General features: G+C 50.4%; 1 protein-coding gene across 1 annotated transcript in view; it reads right to left on the bottom strand.

Annotated features, from left to right (window-relative positions):
* The window catches only part of KLHDC4 (kelch domain containing 4), a 54,487-nt gene extending 44,923 nt beyond the window's left edge, over window positions 1–9,564 (bottom strand). The window contains exons 1-4 of the mRNA XM_082863020.1: window positions 9,457–9,564; window positions 5,595–5,686; window positions 2,853–2,931; window positions 2,180–2,278 (exon numbers count right to left, since the gene is read on the bottom strand). Coding sequence (XP_082719146.1) covers window positions 2,180–2,278; window positions 2,853–2,931; window positions 5,595–5,686; window positions 9,457–9,555 — 369 coding nt within the window. The 5' untranslated portion in view covers window positions 9,556–9,564. The remainder of the gene's footprint in view (window positions 1–2,179; window positions 2,279–2,852; window positions 2,932–5,594; window positions 5,687–9,456) is intronic.
* Window positions 9,565–16,471: the final 6,907 nt, after the last annotated feature.

Below are 16,471 nucleotides of genomic sequence, written 5' to 3'. Positions count from 1 at the left end.
CTACTGTATGAGAGAATACATTTTGTTTCAAGTGAGTTTAGTTAGTCATTGCTTGGGGAGAAACAAACCATCAGGCAAGTAACAAAATGTGAACTCCGTCTGTGCCCGCACCTCCCACTCCCCCCCCCAATCCTCAACAGTCCCGTCAGCCCATCCAGGCAGGAGCGTCTGAACACTCTCCCCAAGGGAGGGTGCCGGGAGGGGAGCGCCTGCCAAGGCCTGACAGGTGAGGCCTGACAGGTCGTCGTCAGGCACACCTTCAACGGGCCCCGTGACCCTTTCCCTTCTCCCACTGGCTGTATTCATTTCAGAAAAGGCCACTGGACTCTCAAATTACATGCTAAAATAACTTAACCACTGGACCGCCAGGGAAGTCCCGGGTTAAGACTCCACGCTCCCAATGCAGGGAGCACGGGTTCAATCCCTGGTTGGGGAACTAAAATCCCACAAGCCACACAGCACAGCTAAATGAACGAATGAACGAATGAACAAAATAAAATAACCCCCCAAATATCTAGAGAGAAAAGACAGAACGAAGGGTCCACGTATAAGCTTTCTCTTTCTACTCATTTTGTCCCTAACTGATTCAAGATAAAGAACGTGGCTTCTATCATCACATTCATAACCTAGTCCATCATGAGGAAAACTTTTTTAAATATTTATTTATCTATTTATTTGGCCGCACCGGGTCTCAGTTGCAGCATGTGGGATCTAGTTCCCTAACCAGGGATCAAACCCAGGCCCCCTGTGTTGGGAGCACGGAGTCTTAACCACTGGACCACCAGGGAAGTCCCATGAGGAAATTTTTATGTCTCAGAATTTAACATAGTGGAATTTGAACTGTAATGACCTTTAGGCAAAAGACTTTATAAGCAATTATCTGTTTTCCACAGCCCCGATTTGTTGTGAAATTCACAGAGTAAACAGCAAGCCAACCTTATCCACAGCCTCAGACTCACAAAGTACTCACAAGATGTACATCCAAACCGGAGCCTGCCGAAGTAACTTACTTAAAACTCTCAGAGACTTTTCTCAGAAATCTCAATGACACTAATTCTTCAAGGACAGAGTTAATAACTGATTAAAACGGACAAGAAAACGAACATCAAAGAAGCACCTCAGCCTGCGTTCCTGGGGCCCAGGAACTGGAGAGGCGTTGAGCGGGGAGCGCTCCCCACCGGATGGGCCGGGATGGGACAGGGCAGGACTAAGTGCTTGGCCTGGAGGCCTGGGGTGGATGCATTCTCAGAACTGGAGAGGGCTCTGGCGAATGCACTAGAACTTATCAAGATCCATTTATTAGCCTTACTAAGGTGTGGTTTTTAAATCAGAAAGCAGTGCATGCCTCTCTTCCAGAAGATGAACCAGTCCAAATGCCTGCAAGCCCGGCTATGCACGAGACGTCCATGCAGTTCAGGCAGTCAGCTCCCCCTCACAGACCCCATTTCAACAGGGAGGCTATTCTGAGCACAGGATTAGAAAAAAGAGAACCACACACTGTGGAGGGATGTTTCAGTCGTGCCGCAGTAGGCTGACACTGGAGAGGTATCACTCTTTCAGGTTATCTTCTGAGCCCCAACACTGTCCCGGGTACAATAATGAACAAGAAAGACCAATGCCTGTCCTCGTGGAGCGTACGACTGTGGAACCATGAAACCAGGACTCCTTCCCTGGTAAGTCATCGGCTCTGACGGAGCTCGCTGGGGTGAGCGGAAACGAGCTGAAAGCATGCCGACCTGGCGCTGCTCCCTCAGCGTCCCTGGGCACGACTCACTTCACTCTGCAGTAGCTACTTTCTGTAACCACTGACACCTTCCGTTCTGTCTTCTTGTTTTCATCTCTCTGGTCACCAGATCTTGGGCCTGTGGGAGCCTCTCTCACTCAAATACAGGAGCCTTTTTCTGACTGCTCCACGCCAGGTACCACGTCGGTATTTTTACCTGGCTTCACACCACCTGCAGGAGCAGGAGTTCATCTCCAGCCTCACAGGTGAAGGCTGAGGGTGAAGCAGCTCAGAAACAAGGCCAAGTTGGAGGCGGCAGAGTGAGGACCAGGGGCAAGGTCCAGCGTCTCTATACCAGGCTGCCCGCCATTACCAGCTCTAAAGGTCTGTCGTGGAATCCTGAGCCAGAGCCCCAGGGAGAGAGGAGGGGAGGATGATGGCCATACGGACACGTACCTGGTGAGCACAACGCCTCGGAGGTGGGTTGGGGATTTCGACTTTAGTCCAGGCGTCCTTCCTGATGTTGTAGATGTAGAGTTCATTATACACAAAAGTCTGCAGAAAGGAAGAGGTACTTTAGCATCACGAATGGTGCTTCCACACAAGCGACAGCAAGTGGAAGGTAGGATCTCAATCACTAGCTCTCCCCAGGAAACGTGTTTTCTAAGGCTGGTCCCCGGATCCTTCAGGGTGATGACACAATGACAAAGACCATCTCTGGACCGCCACGCAGGGAAGGCGAACTCAGGATTTTGGAACTGTTTCATCTATAGCTCTGAAACCCAGGGCTTTCTGGTCTGCTCAAAAATTAAAATTACAGGTTTTACAATTTATCAATTGCTCTGCAATTTATCAGCACTTTCCCTATTCAAACACCTCTGGAAACCCATCATGAGGAAGAACAGCAGGGTACTGGTCCACCTCACGCAGGCGGTAAGAGGCGTGACCCCAAAGGTCCCTAAAGGACCCTGGTGGCTTGTCAAGGACCATGGCCCAGGCCAGTCCTGACATGCAGACACACAAGAGGGGAGTTCAAGGACCATGAATATCTGATATCAGCTTAAAATGAAGTTTCCTCTAAATGAGACCCATGAAAACTTGGAGGGAAAGAAGAAAATATATACGTAACTTTTTGGCCATTGAAATATTCACCTCCGAAAAGGATTAATTCTTCTTTCTCAGGATGAGCAGAGAGTGAGGCATTTAACCTGCAAGAGACACAAGCAGCAGCTCAACACAAAATCAAACCACGTGACGCCCAAGCTGAGAGCCTTTCTCCTTTCCAGCAGAGGGCTTCCCCACCAGGGACATGCCTGTCCTAAACTTCTGTGAAAGAGAAGCCTGGCACTGAGGACAGAAGCTGAGGCACTGCCCTTGAAAGCAGCCTCACCGTCAAGACACTTATGCCCCGGCTCAGTCTCCTACGAGGGCAGGGGCTACTCACACAGCATTTGGCTGAAAATCAGCAGCAGCGGGAAGTCCAGGGGCTCCTATTCATGTGCCAATTTTCCAGAACTGTTCTGTTTTAAAGGTCTATCCTCTTAAATCACAATCTAAACTGTTGTAAGAGGTCCAGTATTGAAGCATTTCAATATTCAACCCAGATCCCTTCCATCTAGAAAATGCAAATACTTTTCTACTTACTTCACACACGAGGACAAGGGAATAGCCATAAGGGAATTATAAGTAGGTCCTGACCATTGCAGCAGGAAGTAATGAAGAGTCCGGTGACTGAGAGGGAAAATACCCTTCTTGCAGAAACCCTCAGAGCGGCATTCCCCAAGGTGCCCTCCACCACGTTAATCCCACAGGACGCTTCTCAAAGGGCAAAGGGTTTCAAGGTCAGGGAAGTCTGGGAAATCTGAAAACTGTTTTTCTCCTGGGGATTTAATGTAGACAGAGACGTTCTATAGGCTGAGAAACTCTGTAGTCAAACCCTCAAGTCAAGATAGTGCACCCTGGGCTCTGGTACAACCAAGCACCTCATCCTCATGTCCCCATTAAACTACCTCTGAGCCAAGACGTGGGGACGTACACACTTAAACTTGGTAATTTTCATGGGCTGTTCCCCGTAATGCGGTAGAGAGGTGGAGGTGAGAAGGTACTAAGGTTACCACCGAAACGTCTGCATCCCAGTAGATCTCAGCTCCAACTGCTCCCTTCTGCCAGGAAGCTTCCCAGCTGACCCATGGAACTGCCAATGTCTCACACCATATTGTGACATTACACCTGGCCTTTTTGGGCAGCATACTTTAGGAAAAATGTCATCCAAAAAAAGTCAACCCGCATTCAAAGTGAATTCCCTCAGGGGTGCTGTACAGATAAAGCTTCAAAGGTCTCAAGGACTCATCTGCTTCAACAGTTCAGATGGAAACGTCCACCTACCGTGTGTGACTCTTATGCTTGGCCTCAACGATAACATGATAAATACAAGGAAAATGATAGCAGATTCCTAACGGAATTTAAGAGGCAAAGAATAAGAAGGCTCTGCAACTTTGGGAGCAGTTGCAAAGTCGCCTGTGTCTGCTCAGGGGTAAGCACACTGCTCCCAACCCTGAACAGGGAATGATCGCATGCCGGGGCGAAGTCGTGGGATTCGGGCCATGCCCTGCACCCACTGAAGCAGAGGGGCACTCTTACCACCTCCCTGCCTGACGCGCTAGACCAAGGCCTCCACTCAGGCCTGAGGGAAACAAAGCAAATCATTTCTCAACTGATCAAGACAGCCCCGGATGCTCGTGCAGTTAAGGCATTCCCCCTTCTCCAAAGGACACGGCATCTCCTTATCAGGGTCGCTCAGCCTCCCTGGGCTCCTAGCTTGATGCACTCCGTGTCCAGCCTCTGCTCTGCCAGGAGCAAGTGTAAGAACTATTGAGCCTGAATCCCTGGATCAAATGAGAGAACTGGCATTCCGGAGCCAAGGGGACGAGAAGAAAGGAGCAAGAAGCCAGTGAAAACCACAGCCTGGGGCTTCCCTGGTGGTGCAGTTGTTAAGAATCCACCTGCCAATGCAGGGGACACAGGTTCGAGACCTGGTCCGGGAAGATGCCACATGCTACAGAGCAACTAAACCCGTGCGCCACAACTACTCAGCCTGCACTCTAGAGTCCGCGAGCCACAACTACTGAGCCTGTGAGGTGCAACTACTGGAGCCCACGCGCCTAGAGCCTGTGTTCGGCAACAAGAGAAGCCACCTTAATGAGAGGACTGCACACCGCAATGAAGAGTAGCCTCCACTCTCTGCAACTAGAGAAAGCCCACGCATAGCAACGAAGACCCAATGCAGCCTAAAATTAGTTAATTACTTTTTAAAAAACAAAAGAAACCCCACAGCCTGCTCCTTCCACAGGGTCTCAAATCCTACAAAAGATGCTGGAGCTCCTCACATAAACTACAACCCCACCTAAAATGGCTAACAGACAGTTTACGCTTAATGGTCACACTTTTCACACGAGAATTTGAAAGCATTACGAACGAACACAGCAAAAAACTATCATGATTTTAAGTTTCGCACCGTGATGGGCCTTTAGAAACCTAAGAAGCAAGGAGAAGCTCACGGACTGCCCACAGACTGTCACCAGGTGGAGAGCAACCCAGCCCACACAACCTCCCTGACTGGCAGAGCAGCTGAGCCAGGAGACCTCCTCACCGTGTTTCTACACGACGATGAAGCTGAGCTGCCTCACTCCCATTCTTCCTAAGCGGAAGTGAAAAAAATGTTTCGTGGGAGCTGATCTGGCGGGTTTTCATGATGAAAATGTCCCAAGTGCCCGGTTACTTACGAAAACACGGTGCCTACTTCAAGCACTTTTCCAACCTATACCAGAAGACTTCAGGTCAGAAGCTACACTGGAGAGTCCGTGCTGCTTACCTTGGAGAAGGTGGGGAGCAGGGTGTCTCCACGATCCGAGTCTTTCTGGCATCGAGAGCCTGGAAGTGGGCGATGAGGGCTTCGAGGTCCTCCTGCAGACAGACAAGCCACCACACGTGCGACGTTTGCTTAAACCCCATCGCGTGGCCGGATGCCTGGGCCAGCTTTCCCCAGCCCCTCTGACCTGACCGGGGTCCAGTCACATCCGTGAATTACAACTTGTTTCTCCCATTTCAAACACACAGAACCTGACACATGCGCAAATGCTCAGGGCCTGACCTGCCCACGCACGGCATGTGCATCATCTCCTTCCAAACTCTCACCCCGCCCCCCAAGGCCTTCCTCTCAGACAAGCCCACCCAACTTCATGCCAACACCTTCAGCCACTCCTGGAAACCCAGGCCTGGGCTACTGCACCAGCCTGCTTTGCCGTCTGCAGAGCAGGGTCTGATGTTTCCTTGTTCACTTATTTACTTTGTTGCCACCTCCCTCCCACCAACATGACAAAACATAAGCTCCAAAGGAACCAGACGTGTCAGTCTGCTTAGAACGGCGCCTGCGCGGCGGGGGCCCGACATCTATCAGCTGCAGCCAATCCGTGTACGAAGGCCTCCACCTTCGCAGAAGGACCGCAGAAACCAATTTAGACGTTAAGGCGCCAATTTCCGTGCACAGCTGGGTAGCACTGGCACTCAGTCTTCCCGCCCTCAGTCCCTGCATTTACAGTAGTGCCGCCCACCCCGCAGTGATGCGTGATGTCTGTCACGGGAAAGTCTCCCACCCTTCTCTTCAATGCTCAGCCCAGCACCTTGCTCATGCTGACACCTGGCATCTGTCCCCCCCATCCTTCCTCCCATCCCACCCCACCCCACCTCACACTACCCCGGCTCTCCTTCCCAGGCTCCACATTCTGCAGGGCCTGAAAGCAGGTCTTCCAGACCCTTCTCCCTCCCTCGCCTGCCTCACGTCCCACCCCACCTCCTCACTCTCCCAGCCGCACTGGCTTCCTCTCAGCTCCTTTCCTCAGAGCATCACACCCCCTGGGCCTGAACAGTCACCTGCAACCCCGCCCCCACCGTGTGTACCCCCTTCACCTTCCCGAAGGCAGCCGCTCTCTGGAACGGAGGGCTCGTTACTCTCACACCATCTCTCTATACTTTTACTACACGTTATGTATGCCTAAACTACGTACGTTATTGTTTTAGGTTTTTCAATTCCATGTAAATGTTATCGTACTGAACATTCCCTTGCAACTTGCTTTTCTGCTTAACACTGCTGAAAAAAAGCTCTGATGCCCTGACCCCGTTCGTCATCATGGTGGCGGAGCTACATGGCTTCTGCACCATCCAGCTGCTGCTGAACATCGGGGTCAACGCCAAAATTTTCTTTTTTACAAGAAATACTACCTCGGCCGTTCTAGTACCTGTCTTTGTGTAGCTGGGGGTAATTTTTCCAAAGTAAACCTTTAGGTGGGTAACTGCTAGGTTGTAGCTTCCACTGTTCTAGGTATTGACAAATTAGGACCCAACTGGCTCTACCAATTTTCACCTTCGCGGGAGTCCACAAAAACACCCGTCATCCTGCTACTCCTACGTGTAATTAAGTACTCAAGGTAAGTTACTGAACCGCTGCACCCTTACAGGAAGACGTGCGTGGAGAAGTGACTGCTGGGGCCTCAGTAAGCTCAGAGCTTCCAGTCCACTGTCACTCACCCGAGAAACTGTCTTCCTTAAAGGGAGAAGGGAAGACGGGAACAAGGTGGGAGGAAGGCGTGGCTGCGACGAGCAGCGGCAGGCCTGGAGGGAGAGCTGCTGTATCAGTCCTGGGCGAGTGGCACTGACACCCACCTGGCTAGGCCGGCAGGAAGCATCAAACCCCGTCACGCGAGGGCAGGCACGAGCACGGTGTCTCTGGTTGGGAGCAGGCCTCGTCGACCCCTTAGTTAGCAGCACAGGCTCTGCCATCGTGTAACTGAGCAGAACCCTATGAAGCCTTCCGGGAACAAGAAACCGCCCCCCCCCCCCCCGCCAACATGTCCTCTGCCTGCCTCTTGTCTGTAGAAGAACTTTAGCCTCCTAGGCCTTCCCGAGTTCCAAACAATAAATTTAATCAGAGAAGGGAGAAAATGCAGAAAGAAGAAAAAGAGTCAAGGAGGACAAAATAATAATAGTTTGATCTTAAAGTCAAGGACCTTTAGTCCTTCCTCAACAGCTGCATTTGATACTCTGCGCCATGTCCTGTGAGCTGTTTCGCAGATATGGAAACCCTCACCAGGTGGAAGAAGTTAACTGCGTGCTGCCACCGGAATGCAGACCCCAGACGGGCTGGAAACAGGTTAATGATGTTGACTCCCGATGACCTCACCACCAACCAACAAGAAGAATGTCCACAAGCTGATCACACAGCCCACAGCACCCCCTCCCTGACCCTGTCTTTAAAAATCTTCCCTAAAAGGCTTCAGGGAGGTCGGGTCTTCTGAGCACCCGCTGCCTGGACTCCTTACTGGGCACCTGCAATAAACCCCGCAGTTTCCCTCACCACAACCCAGGGTCTGTAGGTTGGCTTTGCTGCGTGCAGGCAAGGGGACCCAACTTTGGTTCGGTGGCTGTCGGGTGACTCGCTTCAACCCCCACCTCCTCCACATCTCGCCAGTTAATCTAGCAGCCGCTCCCCATGCCCGCACGTTGAACAAATCTCACCAGATTAAAACAAGGTCCAGAAGCCAGGTAAGCTTCCCTCCTACCACTCTAAGGCAGCACTTCTCAAGCGGCTGAGCATCACAATCGCGGGGCCGAGGGGCTGGGACAGGGCAGGTCTGGTAGCACAGGCAGCCTAGTCTGGGAAAGCCTCTGCAAGGTGAGAACAAGCTGAAAGATGAAAAGGAACGAGTGTAGAAGAATGTATTTGGGGTTGAGGTGCAGAAAGAAGGCGGCATATCTGAGACACAGCACAGAGTTGTGTGGCTGGAGGGGAGTGAGCCCAGGTGATGCAGGTCTCCCCAGCAGGGTGAAGAGATGGAGCTTCAATAGGACAGTTTAGAAGGGGAGGAATCTGCGCGACAGCCACTTGCAGGTGTCAACCAGGTATCTGAGACATGAGTTCTGCACTGGGCAGAACTCCAAGTTGTCCCCCAAGACCACTCGCTTAGTCCCCCTGCCAAAAAATGATAGGAGACAGGAAGAGAAAAAGCTCAACCCCATTATTTGACAGATGAGGAAATGGAGACACGAATGCCTTAGGAAGAAAAGGGACAAGGGTATGTGGTTAAGAGCTCTGGATCAGGGACACCCGGTCAAATCCCAGCTCCAAGCCACCTCACAGCTGTGTGACCCTGAGCTGCGTGTAACCTGTTAGCTTCTGACTTCCTGTCAGATGGGGACGCCAAAGCTACCTAACTCAATTGGCTGTAAGAATTAAAGCCCAGAGAGCACAATGCCTGGCACGCAGCAAACACTCATTAACCACTATAAACCGCCCCGGGTTAGGGAGCCCGTGAACAACAGTCAGTTAAGAGCAGAGAGCTCTCCTCTAAGCTCAGCACTGATCCATGTGTACACACTTCTAAAGATAGAGAGAAAGAGGGAGAGAGAGTAAGAGGGGGAGGGAGGGAGAAGGAGAGACAGAGACGGAGAGCGACACAGAGAACTGTTTTGGAACGCCCCACAGTTCCACTTACTTATTCCACTGACGCTCACTGCTCAGGGCTGCCGTGAGGATCACGTACCCTCTTTTAAAGCCGAGGGCTGAGGCTTGCAGAGGCGCGCCCGCTCAGCCCGGCCCCTCCCAGCGCCCAGCACAGGGGGCCCGGCTACGCACGAGACCCGGGACGAAGGAGGCCAGCCCGCCTTCCGGCCCCGCTCACCTCCTCCTTCCGCGAGCGCTTGGACACCTTCTTCTCCACCTTGGCGGCCGTCTTCTCCGCCCCGCGGCCCTTCTTCTCTTTCTTGCTCTTTTTGCCCATCGCGCCCGGTCAGAGGAGATGCCGGGACGCCTGCAAGTCTCGAGCGGCGCGCAGCGCGCAAAAAATACGTGCTAGGCGGCGCGCGGAAAGCGCGTCACTTCCGGTCCTCCCCCCCACAGCGCGCTTCCGAGAGCGTGGGCGGAGCGGGCTGGGCGGAGCGGGCTGGGCGGGCGGAACGGGCTGGGCGGGCCTCGGCCCGGGGATGGATGTTTTACTGGTTGTCTGTGCTCCGCCTTTGGAAACGGGTTTGAGGGCCTCGGGCTCTGGGTGGCGTCCGCCTGGAAGCGGTGGGGCCCCGTCCCCGTGCCGTCCGCCCTCAGCTCGGAGACCTCCTCCCGGGGACTCGACACCTGCTGTTTCCGCCACCACCGGGCCCGGGCCTGAAGGCTGGCTTCAGTTTCTGCCGTGTTTACGCATATTGCTTAGTGCGTGCACATTGCACAGTGACCCAGTTGGGTGACTTGGTAAATGAGCCGCGTTTTGTCAGCGCGAACCCTTGTACGAGTCAAATGATTGCTGTGCCTTCGTTCCCCATAGAGACGCTTATGCACTTAAAGGATTCGCAGACCCTGAGCACCAGATATTGTTAGGGGCTGAGGGTACTGTGCTCAGCAAGAAAAACAGCCCTGCCAGTCCGCCTTCTAGGTGACTCCTTAAGTGTCCTGTGTGAGGCGACTTGTTTCTCCATGATCGAGCAGGGCTGATGACACCCCCTCCAAGAGCAGTCAGTGTTCCAAGTCTGGGAAGCCAAACCGCCCGCTAGCATTTGACTCAAACGACTTAGTAAATGGGAAAAACCACAGGTAGAACGTGGAATGCTATGGTTTGGACAGAGCAGAGTGAAAACGCTTCTCATTGCTTAGAAGATGTCATCTTTGGACTTGTGATCAAGGAAACAGGACAAATTAAGGACAAGCACAAGCAAACATTTGGCAAAGGGAAAGCATAAATCAGGAAATAATCTCCTTTCCTACTTTGTGGGTGAACCGCCACAAGGCTCAGCCTTAAAGAAATTGAGACAGGCTGAGACCTGGGACCTTTTGGTGCAGTGCTTGCACCTGGACAAATCTCGTCCAAACAAAATACAAAGAAACTAAGGGATTAAAAATAACTGCATGAAAAACAACAACAAAAAACTGCATGCATGTGGCAGTTGGGGCAAACTATGAACAAGATACAAAAAGACCAAAGACCCAACTGCCACTTTTGAGGAGTCAGGAAGCAAAAGCACAGGTACTGCAAATGATCCCTCTACTCAGCACCGCCAAGTTGGGGGCGGGGGCAGACCACCCAAGCCACTGTTGGGGACCAACCCGTGGGCCCGCCTCTGCCCTCACCCCATGTAAGGTACAAGCTCGCCCCCCCACCCCCATCCCCCGTCAGGGGGTGAGCAAAGGATCCTGCTACTTGGTTTCGCACCCTCGTGCTGCAGCACAAGTCCCAATAAAGCCTTGCCTGAATTTCTTCTCTGGCCTCTTATCAATTTCTATTGATTAAGGAGTCCAAGAATCCTAATCGGTAACAAAATCAACTTAGATCCAATCAACTTACTAATCTCTGAGCAGCCAGGGAGGAATGCTTTTTCAGCCAACTCCAAGCCTTGTCCATTAACCTAGTCTTTCAGAAGAAAAATAGGGCTTCCCTGGTGGCGCAGTAGATAAGAATCCTCCTGCCGATGAAGTGGACATGGGTTTGAGCCCTGGTCCGGGAAGATCCCACATGCAGTGGAGAAACTAAGCCCGTGCGCCACAACTACTGAGCCTGCGCTTTAGAGCCCTTGAGCCACAACTACTGAAGCCCGTGCGCCTAGAGCCCGTGCTCTGCAACAAGAGAAGCCACCACAAGGAGAAGCCCACACACCACAGCAAAGAGTAGCCCCGCCCGCCACAAGTAGAGAAAGCCCACGCACAGCAACGAAGACCCAACGCAGCTAAAAATAAATTTAAAAATTAAATCTTTAGGGTTTCCCTGGTGGCGCAGTGGTTGAGAGTCCGCCTGCCGATGCAGGGGACGTGGGTTTGTGTCCCGGTCCGGGAGGATCCCATGTGCTGCGGAGCGGCTGGGCCCGTGAGCCATGGCCGCTGAGCCTGTGCGTGCGGAGCCTGTGAGAGGCCCCAACAGTGAGAGGCCCGCGTACAGGAAAAAAAATAAATAAATCTTTAAAAAAAAAAGAAGAAAAATAAAATTTGGGGAACTACGGGGGGTGGGGAGGATGGGGAGGTGGAATAGGATTCAGGCTGCCGCCGTCCCCAGCACCGATTGTAGGAGAATGTGAGAACACGTGAGATGATAGAGAAAAGAACCAGCTAGAAGCCAATTGGAAGGGAGCAGCAGAATTTCACAGTACCCTGGCCCCTGAACCTGCAGACAAAATCGCCTTCAACAATGAGCTACAAATGGCGAAAGCCTCACTAGTGCTCCTCAGAAACCGTTACTTTCCCTCTAGTGCAATATGACTAAGAGCATGCCTAATCCTTTTACACTTTTCTGAGAATACTGGGTAACCTGCAGGCAACACACTTGAAGTAAGATGGCCCTTCAGTCACAGCGCATCTGTCTGCAACACATTACACTGGTCGCCTCTTAAGAGCTACGGAAGGGGGAGCCTATGCCCTGCTGAAGATTTGGAAGGATCTGATAGATGGAGGAGTTTGTACTTTTATTATCTGAAAGAATCTTTAAGCTCAGTTGGAAGGCTCTTGGAATTAATAGTGTCATGGTGATTTACGTGAGGTTGAAACTCTCATTACCAAGAAAGAATAGAACACTTAAAATGAGATCAGAATCCTAAAATAGTAGAAAGATGAAGTACACGGTCCTATTTTAGTGAAATTCACGTTTTTGAAACTTTAATGAATAATCTTAAATCTAATATATCATTAACATTTAGAGTGTACCTTTTGTGTGGTCAGGCGCCCTCTGCTGTCTTCAAGTTGAAATCTAGAAGAGAAAAAAATATTAACAATGCACCTAACATCTAATTACCCTCACCACAAATAATCAGTGTAATTGGAGAGATCTCCCAAGTATGCTATAGATGCAGTGGGTCTTTGTACTTTCCCACCTGGAAAGTGATCATATTAAACCCGCCCACCTACTACACAGAACCCTTGAAAGAATCAAGTGAAATTTAAAAAGCTTAGAAAACTAAAAAGCAAAATACAAATTTAAGAGATTCTCTGTGCTGCAAAGTGGGGTCGCGGTTTTGAACTGGCTGACGATCATTTCATTTAACAACATGAATTGGTTACCACAACGCGGGGATGTTGTACCGGGACACATGAGACAGAAAACAGAAGACCCAGCCACCAGCTTCAAGGAGGTTTTCTTCTAATGAGATCAACATGATGACATTCCTCAAATGCTCTGTGAAATGAAGCAGGGAATAAGTACAGAAGGAGAGGATGTGGGGAGAAAGGGAAGAGGGAAGGCAAGGGAGGGAGTGACATCAAAACGTTTGTTTCATGTATTTTGTCCAGTTTAATAGACATCTGAGGGGAAAGGGGGAAACCCAGTCTCTCTGCTCCATCGTGGCTGAAAGCAAAACTTTCTCCTCTTTGGGGTCAAAGTGTGCCGTTTAATTTCCAAACACTTGGAGATCTTTCTGTTATTTATTTCTAATCCAATTCATTGATTTGAGGGATCTCAGAATTCAGTGCTCTCCATGTCCCTTTAATTCTGCTTCAGCTGCATCCTACAAATTTTAATATGTTATTTTGATTTTCATTCAGTTCAAGACACTTCCTGATTCCCTTTTTGATTTCTTCTTTGACCCTTGGGCTACTTAGAAGTGTGTTATTTCATTTCCAGATATTTGGAGATTTTCTAAAGATCCTTCTGGAGAGTAATATTTTTTCTCCACCTGCTTTTGCGGGTTTTTCCTTCATCTTAGTTTCACTAAGATATGTTTAGATATTTATTTCTTTGTATTCACTTTGCTTGGGAATTGCTGGTCCTCGTGAGGCTGTGTGTGGTGGCCTTACAGGTCTGGGATTTCTCTGTCATCCTCTCTTCAGAGGACGCTGTTGCCCCCTCGTCTCTCTCTTCTGGGTCTCTTAACCTCTCTTCTCCATTTTCCCTCTGTTTGTCCCTCTATGCTGCATTCTAGATAATTCCTCCTGGTTTATCTGCTGGTTCATGGATTCTTTGCTCAGCCCCATCACATCTGTCTCACTTGTCCATATAATTTTTTATTATGATGAGTAATTTTCAGAGGTTCAATTTTTCTCTAATCTGCTGGATCCCTTTTATAGCTTTCAGTTCCCTGAAGATGTTTTCAAGCTGGTCTTGTCCTTAAATAATGTATGTTCATCAGTCTGCTGCAGTGACACTGCTCGTATCCTTGAAGAACTGCTTGTGAATAACCTTTGAAAGATTTCAGCGAAAGCATCTTTTTCCCAAGGGTAATTGCTTTTGCTTCTGCCAGACAGCCTCGGACACTGCCAGCTCATGACATCCTGAGTCCAGTTTAGTGTCTTAAGTTTCTTTTGGACAACCCAGCTGATGTAAATTGAGGCTGAGAATCCAAGGAAAGCCTGGATGTGGTTACAGTATCTCAGGGACCTTGCCTTCCCACATACCCCGCTCGGCACTGGGGTGACTTTCTCTGTTCCCGACGTTCTGGGCAGCAGGCTTACTTCTGCTGCTCCTTCATCCTCAGGCACAGCTCTGGCACCTCAGCTTCATCTGCAGGGAATGGCCCTGTAGCCCCCACCTGGGACAGCCGTGGATTTGCTGAGCTTTCTCCTTGCCCTTCGAGGCTGTCAAACCCAAGTCAAACATGGCAACTTGCCCATGCCGGAAGCAGACGCCGTCTCAGAGCCCAGCCTCTACTCAGTTTTCTTTCTGCATGTACCTCCCGTTAGGTTCCGATTTGGTGATTCTCTACTCCTCGTGACCCTTCTGATGCCTTTAAGAAGACTCATTTCAACATTCATCCATCCTTTTCTAGTTTGAATGGGAGGATTGGTCCAGATGGCTTAGTCTACCATATTACAGCACTGCTTCAGGCTTTACATGGTATTTTTCAGCGTGTCATTAATACACTAACTTTTAAAATTCGGAAAATACAGGCACAGCCTGTCTTTCTTCGCTCCCACGCACATCCACGCTTAGCATGGGGGGGAGTTTCCTGCTGACTGATTTTAAGCGAAGATCCGTGTTGTAGTTTCACTCATCCGCTTGGCTCACACGTGCAGGGTTTCTTCATCCTTGCCGTCGCCCCATCTTCTTTATCACCCATCTCGGAGCCATCACGTGAGGATCAGGGACATTCTGTAAGTCATGAGATGCCAAAACTGGGGAGGGGGAAACGCCAAAACCTAGATAATAGTGCAGGAAATGCAACAAAAGACAGAGCCACGCTGGGTACATTAACTGCAAACTCGAAACGGACCCGTAGCGCCACAGCGAGTCAGGGAACAGGTTGCGATGAAGCCAACAACCTTGCGTACCGCCCTGTGAGCCCGCAATTGCTCATCTGTTTCCCGGCCACTGTGTCCCCTAAACCCCCAAACGCAGCCCAGAGCCAGCTATCCTGCACGCAGACTCCGAGGCGCCAGCCTAGAGAGCACGCAGTGTGCGCAACTGCAAATCTGTCCCCAAGGTTAAATTTGTTTTTAAAAAGGTAAAACTCCTTGCCCAAATAGTTGGAGATATGGGTGATTCTTTAAGTTGATTTTTTTTTGTTTTTTTTTGCGGTACGCGGGCCTCTCACTGCTGCGGCCTCTCCCGTTGCGGAGCGCAGGCTCCGGACGCGCAGGCTCAGCGGCCATGGCTCACGGGCCCAGCCGCTCCGCGGCATGTGGGATCTTCCCGGACCAGGGCACGAACCCGTGTCCCCTGCATCGGCAGGCGGACTCCCAACCACTGCGCCACCAGGGAAGCCCTAAGTTGAGTTTTTAAATCCCCATAATATCACTGTTTTGAGCATCTGGCCCTTTAATCCTGCCTGACCCAGGAACCAGCTCGGTTTTCAAGCCTGATCATCTCACAGTCAACAACTTATGCTCAGGGTTCACAGCCATAGCCCCTTAAATTCCAGCTGCCTGGCTTTGAAAATAGATCGCACGGCACTAAACATTCTAATTCTCCAGAAGGGCTGTTCTCTCGCCTCTTCCAGAGAGGCTCTCACCTCAGGCCATCTGGAGGGGGCCAGGTGTTAACCCTTCACGGAAACGCAGTTCTGAAACCTAGGTTCTGGGCAGAGACCTAACCACATCCTCCTATCCTTGGCCATTAACTGCGTCATTCATGAATGATGCAATTAATCTAAAACATGTGAAATGCAACAAAGACTTCTCATCAAAACCTGAGAGTTCTACGTTGTTACAAAGCACTCAAAGACCGGACTGGAGAATTGGTTAAGTGGTGCCCAGTATTTCAAAGGCATGCCAGGAATAATGTTCATGTTATCTGATTTCCAAGCAAGTCAAGATTTTCCCATGAACGCATTTCCTGGAATGGTCCCCAGGATACGCTAGGAGCTTACCGCCTTATAGTTATCCATGTGCTGTGTCTCTCCTCCGCTAGGTGTCAGTCTCCCTCAGGCTGTATCTTATTCACCTTTGTACCCCCAGGACAAAAATGTTGCACTATTTGCTAAATGTTAATAAATTATGAATAAACAGTGAATGAATCAAAGCCCCCACATGACACCACGACTTGACGCAGAGAAGGTCTGTCCAGCATGGTCAGAGGAGGGGAATGTTTGAGCTGGTCAAATATTTCACAGTAATGTCCTGTAATCATTCATCCCCAAAGACTAAGAACCACACACATGGGGAATCAAAACTCAAGGGAGATAAAAATGAAGATCTAGAAAGATCTACTAGAGGAACACAGGACCAGTGAATAAGTGCACAGTCGACACATTTTGAATAAGATGCCTGTCCTATCTTCCCTGTGAAGCAGCTTT

The sequence above is a fragment of the Leucopleurus acutus genome (assembly GCF_964270905.1).
Source record: "Leucopleurus acutus genome assembly, chromosome: 20".
NCBI lineage: Eukaryota > Metazoa > Chordata > Mammalia > Artiodactyla > Delphinidae > Leucopleurus > Leucopleurus acutus.
The sequence above is the reverse complement of the archived record's forward strand: the minus strand, read 5'-3'. Positions and strand labels throughout refer to the sequence as shown.